At 38.1% G+C, this 10,903-nt stretch overlaps 1 protein-coding gene across 1 annotated transcript; it reads left to right on the forward strand.

Moving 5' to 3' along the window:
• The first annotated feature begins 136 nt into the window (after positions 1–136).
• LOC116325010 (tetraspanin-7-like) lies at positions 137–10,903 on the forward strand. The gene is made up of 8 exons (XM_031745814.2): positions 137–1,111; positions 5,855–6,043; positions 6,293–6,367; positions 6,457–6,552; positions 7,476–7,631; positions 7,816–7,899; positions 7,990–8,061; positions 10,440–10,903. The coding sequence occupies exons 1-7, from the start codon at positions 1,031–1,033 to the stop codon at positions 8,056–8,058; spliced, it is 750 nt and encodes a 249-aa protein (XP_031601674.1). The 5' UTR covers positions 137–1,030; the 3' UTR covers positions 8,059–8,061; positions 10,440–10,903.

Consider the following 10,903-nt stretch of genomic DNA (forward strand, 5'->3'; position numbering starts at 1 on the left):
TCTGTTGGTTTGGCTTTTCTTGCTTTGACTCATGTTGTTAAAGTTAACAATTGAATTAAATTAGCAGATGTCCAGAGCCACCACAAGTCCTGTAAATAAAACGGTGCCACATGTGGTTTAAAACTCAAGAATAAATCTTTCAGGGGATGAAATGTATTTCACAGAGCTGAAACATGTTTATCAATGTGACTGAAAGGAAGCACATTGAGTTGACATTTTGCTGACTGCATTAATGATCTGATTGATTGGTCTGAAAGCTGCAGCAGATTGACGTGAGGAGACTAAAGGATACGTGCAGGTTTGGTTGGTGGTTAGAAAGTGATGGTACAAACATGCGAGCCTCATTCTTCACACACTGACCACACAATTAACATGGTGGTGACTATCAGTGAGTCTGAGCTGCTGTAACACCTGCCTGTGAAGGCCCAGCACACCTCACCCATTAAACAGAGCACGATTACTTGAAATATTTATATATGTATGTGCACTTCAGACACTGTAGTATGACTAAAACTGATTCACATCTAGAGTGGAACCATCTGAGAGGCTCAACATGGTCTAATGGACAGATTTAGACAAAGAACTTACACTCAAAGCAATTGGGAAAAGAGTAGCACCACACTTAACACTTACCCTGCTACACATTACCCATTATAACTTCGACTTGAATTACTGGCTTCAGAATGTGCCTAAATTAAAAGTACTTCATATGCAAAATGTCCCCATAAGGGTTTATGTTCTAAGATTGAATGGGGAATATTTGTGTTTGTGTGAATGTTTTGTTTGCTAAATCTTAATGTTGAAAATCATGTATTATATTTGTGTTTGTCTGTAATTAATGTGAGGTTAATACAGATAAACTAATAACATAAAACATGAGGAGTTTGCTCTGTTATGCAGTTACTGGTAAAACCAGCAGAGGGGGCTGAGTGATTGTCATCATGAGGGAGAGGTTTCCTTCTTCCTGTGGTGATAAAAGAGAGAAAGAAGAGGGGAGTCCTGGTTTTGGTCCCTCAGTGTCAGATGGATTATGGCTCCCAGGAGGATGGAAACCAAACCGGCGATCTTCTGCCTGAAGACGCTGCTGCTGCTCTACTCCTTCATCTTCTGGGTAAGAAAACCTGTTCTTCATCTCTTATTTTAACTTCAGCTGAATCCTGTCTCACAATCAGATCCAAGAGCTCAACGGGTTTGTTTAAAACATGTTTAAACTGCTGAAATGTCATTCAGATCCTCAGACTGAAATATTTTGAACAGGTGTAAATTTGATCAATTTTAGAATAAGCTGCATTAATTAAACATGCAGGTGAGTAGATAAAAACTTCAACCAATTTATCTATTTTTAAAGTGGACAAAGTCAAAGGTCATAGGATCGGTAATTATCTGGATTCTGAGGAATGAGTAGGATGAAGCCAGAGCTCTGACACCAACCTGATAATGAAGACATGGACCTCTGCAGAGGGCACTGCTGAAACAACAACTGATAACAGGAAGCAGTCATGTCAGTAAACCTGATCAGAATATTCTTTCTTTGTCTCCTTCAGGTTCAGGTCTGGTTGTCTTAGTCCAGCTCCTGCTTTGTTTCATAATCCACAGTCTGTATTTCCTAGCCATCTATAAATTGTTGTTGTTGGCTTGTCCTACTTTTCACTTAACCTTACATTTCTACTCCTGATCAGTTGCTCAGTCCTATTTCTTATAACTTGCTGTACAGTTTGTTTTGCAGACTAGATTGTTCACTAGTTTTTTTTTTTCCTAGCCCCAGTTATTTCCTATCTCAATACATTGCCCTGTTGATTAGCATATATTGTAGCCTAGACATGGTTGTTTATTGTTTATAGTTGCTTTCCACTGTAACCCATATAACTATTTTGCCCTAGACTGAGTTTTTTTAAACCATTCAGGTAGTTGTGTACCATTGATTGTTACCTAATGGATTATGCTAGTTACTTTCTAGTCCTCAATTTTGTTTCTTCCAGTTGTCCTAACAAGGCCTGTATTCTAGTGCTTTAGTCCAGTCCCATTTACAGTCTAGTCTGGGTTGCTACCTGTTCCTCATTACAATCTTCTCCCAGCTGTTGTCTTTTTTTTTTCTTACACAGTCCTGTTTTCAGCCCTCTGTGTAGTTTCTATCTCAGTTTGTTGAATACTCTGAGTTGATTTTTTTCTAGTTGCTAGTTGCCTAGGCCACCTCGATGCCTATGACCTAGGTTTTTCAAAGAGTCTGGTCGTTCCATTGCTGCAGTAGTTGACTAACACTACTATCTAGCCAGTCCACATTGTTTCCTTTTTAGCTAACTGTTGCCTACAAAACCCAGATTGTTGACTTGTCTGGTTTCTTGTCTTGTAATGCCTAAAGTTGCCGTACCCTGGTTGTTGAGGAGCATTCATCGTTTTGTATTCCTGATTGTTTACTTCACTGCTGTTTTTTACAGGTTGTTGCCTAGTTTGAACAGTCTGTCCTGTGGTTTTCTAGTGCTTAAATCTGCTTAATCTACTTGTCATGAAGACAATGGTTGTTGCTGCAACAACTGATTGTTGCCTACCTCTGGCTGTATCCTAACATTGCTGGTAAGGCCCAGTTATTGACTGGTCTGTGTTGCTGTCATATAGAGTTTAAGTCACTTGGCCGTGATTAATGCCTAGAGATTTGGGAGCCCAAATCATGATCTTCTCCAGGTTGCTGCCTTGTGCTGGTAGTTGCCTAGCCATTTTTATTGCTGTTCTTTCTATTGCAGTCCAGTTAGCTGTATTGTCCAAGATATTGCCCCAGCTTTAGCTGTTGCTTAGACTGAGTTCATCGAGTTCAGCTTCTTTCCCAATTTGGTTGCTATTGGATTTTTAGCCTCTGATAATTATCAGGTCCTTCCTATTGCAGCGGCCCATTTGTCCTAATGAGGACTGTATTTTGTGTGGTCTTAGTCTGTGCTATTGGTTAGATCTCTAACTTCCTCTTGCTCTGAATGAGATTTCAGTATTTGAGAGACTGTTTTCTCTCGATGGATGCTGACTGTAGTTCAGTCTGTCAGAAAAATTTTACCTGCTCAATATTAAATTAAATTAAATTAAATTAAATTAAATTAAATTAAATTAAATTAAATTAAATTAAATTAAATTATTATTTATTATTATTAAATTAATATTTAATATTGACCTTAAACCTGATCTATTTCTTTTCAAGATTTAAACATTAGTCTTTCATAACAGATTTTACAACAAAATAATCTAGTACACGATCATGTAAGTCACATTTTACTTTAAATGTCATTGTCTTTGTTGCTGGCACAAAGTAAATGATAAAGATATCGAACATTATTTCCCGGTCCATTTATTGTTGAAGTGAATCAGATTTTTATTTTTTTTTTAGTCTTCCCAGACACAATCTGTTGTCTGCTGCACAAACACAAACTCCCACTTTTATCCTGAATCAAACCAACCTGACGTGACTCCAGCTGACAGACGGCTTTCTTATCATCTGCGGAGTGTTTCAACATCCCAGCATGACTCCTTTTGAAACGCTCATACAGGCGCAGCAGGCAGCCCGGCACGACCGGGAGTCAAAATCAAATGCCTCCTTCATTTATCTCCTGCCAGCAGCCAGTGCCTTTTCTCCTCTTTCATCCTGTGCCGGTCTTACTCCCAAATCTGATCAGGCATCCTCATAAACCACCTGAGCAAGACATAGTATCCAGATAGAGAGCTGGCTCATCAGAAAAAATTGTTATAAATCATGAAACTGATATTTGCATGATAGGTCCTCAAGAGAATTTACAGTGATTCTCAAAACAAGAGAATTTCACCTTGTTAGGACCTTTTAAACACACCTTTTAATCAATATGTCTGGTGATTTTGTTTGTACATCGTTCTCAAATAATGTTATATTTTAAGTTTGAAAGGCTGAAATCAGATTCACGGACTCATGTAGCATAGAGAAAAATTGAGAACCAAACTGCAACAATCAGACGTAGAAGAAGATGAAGAAGAACTGCAGATTTGAATCACATTTCATACGTTTTTTGTTTTTGTTTTATTTTATTTTTTATAATTACCAGTTTCGACAAGGAGGCTGGTATTGAGAGTTGGTGCTGGTGGCCCGGGTGCTTTTAAGTGCTTTGGTAATTATCTTTTATTGATTTTCATGATGTCTATGGACAGATTATGTCAACATACTAATGTACAGTTGACTTCAAAATAAAGGCTGAGATTGGTGTTGGGAATGATATGACCTATGGACGCCTACCCCGGATGCCCCACAATCTTTTTCTTTTAAATACAAATATACTTAAATATATTTGTATCATTATAGAAACCTGGTCTGTAAACACAAACCTACCAACAACTCTAGTAATCTCAGTGTCTGTCTTGTACTACATCTACTGACAACCATTCATCCAATCCACTCTGACGGGGTGGAGCACACATTTCCACAGTGGTGTTTTTTGGGAATGTTTTTGAGGACATTCACTGACATTAGTGCACTCTGAAACCTCTTGCCGCTAAATTTAACTGTCACAACTAAGTGCCGAACCCTAAAATGGATGCAATTATTATTGAAGACATCCGATGAGCTAGCCCCGAGTACAACGAGTAAATTAAACTGGAGTGAAAACACTCCACTGCAGACATGAGGAGTTTGTCAGAGTTGCTTTTGCTCGTCTTCTGTGTGCTCTGACTGTGTCTGCAGCTGCTGAGCTAAATTCTTTCAGCTGGTTTCAGCTGTATGTAGCATCCAGTTTGTCATGGGGATGCTGGTCCAGCTTCTTTTCCCATCTGTTTGTCACTTTGTCACTTCACTGTCAGAGTCTGCAGAGACATGTGGTGCTTAATTACAGTCCCAGCTTCTGTGTGCAGTTCAACACGTCGGCTGCACAGCTTTAACTTTTTTTGCAGATTAAACTTTTACAATAAGAATGATTTCTTTTGATTGGACAGAAAACATTATAACTTGCTTTACGTACCAACTGTATAAAACTAAGACGCCTTTATGCTTCCTTATGAATGAATGATGAGTTTATAAGGGCTCTGTAATCATATGAGATTCATGTCTTTATCAGCTGTTTGTGAACACTAAGCTTTCTTTTTTTTTTCTTTACATTTTTAGTTTTCATTTTACTCATTTTTGTATTAGAGTTTGTGCAGCTGTAACACAAATTTTCAGATCCTTCTAGAAACCTCAAATCAAATAATGACCTTTTCTTTCACAGATTAAACACACAGGTTTTTTATTCTTTATCATGGCTATTTAGTCTCTTCACTAAATTACTAAATAAATAAGAAGCTCGTCAATTGCAACTTAAAAAATCTACATCTTTTTTTTGTCTCATTTTATAATATATTATTCAATTGGTTCAATCCAACCAAGTAAAATGATCTGTATTTCCAAATGTATAGCGTCAGAATAGCGGGGGTTTTTTTGTTTTGGGTTTTTTTTTTTTGAAAAAACACAAAAAATAAAAACAGCCCAGGTCATTACAAAAATGATTTGTTACAGTTTTCTTTTTTTCTACACTTGTACATCAATGATTTCTCTCTAATTTGAAAATCTACTGTGTAACTGTATATTTAAATGCTGCTTTTGTCCAGTTCTTCAAAATAGCCACTAAATATAGCAACAGGCATATCATCATTAAAGTGATGTTGCCTAACATAACATGAATATTTTAAAAAGACAGATAAATTCGCACTAATAAACCATCTACCAAAATGTTAGTGTTTTGTTTTTGTGTTTTTTTTAATGGAGCAATTAATACACTGAACTGAAATAAATTAAAATACAAATTACAATACAATCAATGTAGTGTTTTTAAGTTTTTCATTTTTTTTTTACACTCATTTTTTTTAAACACTCCTTCAGGTGACAGGGGTGGTCCTGCTGGCGGTGGGGTTATGGTGGAAGTTCATGTTGGGTCCCTACATGTTGCTGATCTCTAGCAGCCCTTCCAGTGCTCCCTACGTCCTCACTGGCACCGGCGCCGCCATTGTCCTGTTCGGACTGTTCGGCTGTTTTGCCACCTGTAGGGGGCGTCCCTGGATGTTAAAACTGGTGGGTCTTCCAGCTTATTTGGAATTTGTTAACAAATGTCTGGGTAAACCTTTTATGATTCTATTCAATGACCTCCTAGAAGTTCTGTTTTATTTATCTTTTTTATGAGACTAAATGTTTCAAAATGAAAAATATCTGCTAACTAATATATATTAAACAAGTTTTTAGGTTTAATGACCAGTTAACTTGTTCATTCTGTATGGTGTGACTCCTTGTCCAACCTCATTATAATCTTTGATCTCTCCTCAGTACGCAGTGTTTCTGTCTCTGGTCTTCATGACTGAACTCATTGCTGGGATCTCTGGATTTGTCTTTCGTCATGAGGTCAAAACACACTTCAGAGTTTTCAGAATGCCTTCAAAAAAACACAGCTGCTCATCCTGACCAATATCTGTCTGTGTATGCATGTTTAGATTAAAGGGACATTCCTCACTGCATACAGTGCAGCAGTGATGAGATATGACGGACGAGATGACAGGAGTCTGGCAGTAGATGGTGTCCAACGCAGAGTAGGTGTTTCTCATGATCCACTCATAAGTGGTATATTGGAAACTAAAGTGTTACCTCTAAACTTGCCAAGTATCTTAATAAAAGAAGTAACTTTTGGGTGGTCCCTTATTCACAAAGGGTCACCACGGGAGGAAGTGCCACATGTTTTATGCTGGTAGCCCTTCCTGACATAACCCCAAAGGATTTTGTGTCCCCTACTGAGACCAACTCAGGGATCTTTTACTTGTCAAGCAAAAGTCCAACCTGCTACTCTATGGAGCATTTTACCTTAATACCAACACCTACATTTGTTTTTTTTCTTTTGGGTGTTCCTCAGGGTCATATTGTTGGTCTCTTATAGTTTTAAATTTTAAACAACCCTCTGTGGCATTAATTTTATTTTATTTCTTTAGAGATGAAATATTTCACCTTACTTCTTGCAAGCCTGTGGGTCCCTATTGATGGATCAGTCAACAAAGTTGTTCTCCCCTTGGTTTACTAAAGGCAATATTTGGTACCAAAAATGTCAGTGTCACTGTATATATACTCCTGTGGTAGCAATCAAATATATTTCAAATATTGATGCACATGTTTTATTAATGCAGTTATTCAAACATATAAAAATGATATAACTACTTTTATTTTATTAAACATGTCTCATGTCATTAAAGAACAAAGATTTTAAGGATTGGTGTGATAACCAAATATGCAGTTTGCTGCCTGAGGATAATAACATACAATAGAGATAATTAATTTCCTAATAAAAAAAACAAACAAAAAAAAGCAAAAGGAACAATGTCAGATTTCAAAGGCAAAGAAATTTGCTGATATGTCCAGCGTTCTTTTATGCAGATTTTACACTGATTTTATACATTTCACACATTCAGAAACAAACATGATGAGATGTTAAAAAGTGGTGATCTGGTTGTCTCTGTTTCTTCAGTTACACTGCTGTGGAGTTTATAATTACACCAGCTGGTTCAGCAGTGTGTATTTTCCCATCAGTGGGATTCCTACCAGCTGTTGTGTTCATGTCTCTGACTGCAATGAAGCAGACCTGAAGAACACCACTCTGGCAGCACAGAAGGTCTACAAAGAGGTCAGGAAGGCACACATAATACATGAAGAAAATTCAGTTCCCAAAAGCCTTCATTTGCATTTGCTTTTCTGTGGAGATTGAGATTATTATAATTATTAAGTCTAACAACCACAATTATGCTAAGTGGTCACATGATGATGATCCATCAGTTTGTATTTAATGCAAATCACTTTACCCTGTGCAGGGTTGCTATGAGCTGGTTGTGTCCTTCATAGAGAGCAACATGGGAATCATTGCTGGAGTTACCTTTGGTATTGCCTTCTCTCAGGTACTAAACATGGCCTTTGGAATCAATAGAAGACAACAGGAGACAGTGAAACTGAAGCAGAAATAAAATCCATCTCTATGTGTGTTTTAGCTGGTCGGTGTAACTCTGGCCTGCTGCTTGTCTCACTTCATCAACAGCAACCAGTACGAGATGATCTAACAGGTAATCCACACGTCCCCTGCACTAACCCATCACTTTCTGATGGACACTAACTAACCAACCAAGGTGTAACGTAGATAACCAAAACTACACTTAACCCACCTGGGCCCTGTTTCAGAAAGCCAGTTTAGTGCAAACTCTGAGTAAGTATACCCTGAGTTAACGAAAACTCTGGGTTTTCGGTTTCACAAAGCAAGTTTAGATTAATTCTGAGTGCGTTACTATGACGACACATTCCGTGAAGCTAACCTGCCCCCTAGCAGGTTTACTTCAACTAACCCTGACTTTCTCCACCTCTTTGTCGGAAACCTGACTGTAGGAAGTGTCAGACATGGCGTGCCCTTCCTTGAAGAGCCAGTAGATGTTGAAGCCCAAATTCTCCGCAGAGCTCTCCGCCGGGAGAGAGTGATTAGAGCGTTTGGACATTTTATCATGTCCTGATGATTTTCTGTGTGAACGTTACCGTTTTCAGCACAATCCATAATTTATTTGAATAACATCCTCAGGCCTTATATTGCTCATGTGACACATCGCGGACATTCTCTCAGTTCTGTACATATTATTTGTATTGCACTTCGTTTTTTTTTGCAAACGGGAGCTTTCTGTATAATATTGGTGACACTGAGCACGTTTCCAAGGCTACCGTCTGTCGGGCAGTCAGGAATGTTACAGTTGCACTGAAACGTCTCCTGTACTCGTTTGTGGTGTTCCCGGTCATAGACCCACAAGATTTATCAAAGAGGGATTCCACAAAATTGCAGGTATCAGGATGAACAAAACTTAATTCATGATGTGGTGATACTTGAACTACTACTTAAATTTTACATTTATTTTCAGGGTTCCCAGGCGTGATTGGCTGTATAGATGGCACTCACATTCCATTCTGCTGCTTGAAGTGTTCCATTTCCAAAAAGCATTTTTATTTTCTTGATCAAACAGGTCTTGTACAGCTGCTTTACAGGGAGCTATTGAAACACAGAAAATAGCATTGACATTCATAGTACATGCCTACTTAGGTTGGTTGTAAATCAGTGCTGAACATCTTACTGAGGAAAGGTTTGTTGGAGAAGTGGCTGGACCCTCTTCCTCTACATTTTTATATTTCATTTTACTTGCTGCCAGGAACGTTTGGGGCCTGTTGGGTTGCACCTGCGCTCACATCACATCACAAAATAAAATATATAAAATAAAAATAAAATGAAATATAATAAAATAACGTATTAAATGGGTGGAACTCCCTAGATCAATGTTTAAATTAACACTCACGCATTGACTCTGTCGGCTATGTATTGCCATGCGTGCTCTCCTTTCTTTGCAGCTGAGGCTGTGTTTTTTTTTCCATAAAATTTGCATGTTATCGGCATATGCTGCCATCAGAATTTCGGCCTCAAGCGCTGTAAAATACATTGACCGCGCCTTCTTTCCCTCCGTCTCCATGGTGACTCGCTTAATCTGTGCTCCACTAATCAGGGCTTTATGCGCGCGCTTAACTTGGGGTTAAAGCAACTCCGCGTTGATTGAACTAATTGTTATCAGCCTTTCTGAAACCGAATATTCCGAGTTGGACTGTTCGGGGTTACTCAACCCTGAGTATCATTTTTAACTCTGAGTTTTCTAAACCGGCTTTCTGAAACAGGGCCCTGAAACTGAGATCTAACAACAAAAGGATCCTAAACTAGAGTGCTTAGGCATAGGAAAAAATATAATAGGAATGTGTGCATAAAAGAGTGGACACAACTGTGGTAAGAAAGTACTTTAAGTGAGTAAAGTAGAAAAGGGCTATATAAGTCACAAACCTAGATCTTAACCTACTTCTAACCTGACTCACATCTACCTTACTTCAAACCTACATGTAGACCTTGAACTAAACCTAACCTACATCAAACAAGAGAACCTACCCCAAATCTACACTTAAAACTACCCCAAACCTAGAGCTACACAACCAGTGCACGTCTAGATCTTGACCTAAATCAAACCTAACTAATACAAACCGAGACCTTCACCCATACAAAACATTAACCTGTACCCAACCTATATAACCTTTAACAATCCTACATCTAACCGGACCTACCTCAATCTACCATCTACCCCAAGACTTATACCTTAAACCTACTCCTAACCTAAACCTAGATCTACACCTTACCTATCTCAAACCAGGATAAAACCTAAAGCTACACCTAACCTACCCTAAGACTCAACATTAAACTTACTCCCAACCTAACTCCAACCTCATAACTATATCTGATGTACCCCCAACATAGACCTACACTTAACTTTAATCTAAAGTTTACCTGACCACAGTCTCAACTCTTTAAGTGAATGTAAAACAAGCATGTGCTGTTATTTACCTCCATCTCCTCTGTTTGTGTTTTCTTTTGCAGGAAAGTGAATAAGATGTACATCACCATGGAAACCTTAGGAAAAACACACACATACAAACACGCACTGTTAACATTCCTGTTGTATTTATTTTGTGTCTTGCTGTGAAATACTGAAAATTGACCCCTTTGTGTTCTCTCTCTTTGTGTTGTTACGATCTTTCTTTTTATGTGTGTCAGGCTCAGGTCCTGAAAAAACCTGTTGTCAGTAACAATCATATTCAGAAAGCCCTCTTAGGGGCACCAGAACACTTGAAAGGCTTTCACATTTTTAGGTTAAAGTTGAAATTTGATTCTTTCGCAGTGTGCTGTGTTTGAAAGATGTTCGTGTTTCATATTCTGTGTACTGTGATGTGACAGATTTTATATTTCTGTTTTCTGAATGCATGTCTCAAATAGTTATCAGTGAGTTTGTCAATGTTTTCAAAAAAAATAAATGAGGCTGCGTGTTGTGTCGATAAGTCCAA

The sequence above is a fragment of the Oreochromis aureus genome, linkage group 23, assembly GCF_013358895.1.
Source record: "Oreochromis aureus strain Israel breed Guangdong linkage group 23, ZZ_aureus, whole genome shotgun sequence".
In the NCBI taxonomy this organism is placed as follows: Eukaryota; Metazoa; Chordata; class Actinopteri; order Cichliformes; family Cichlidae; genus Oreochromis; species Oreochromis aureus.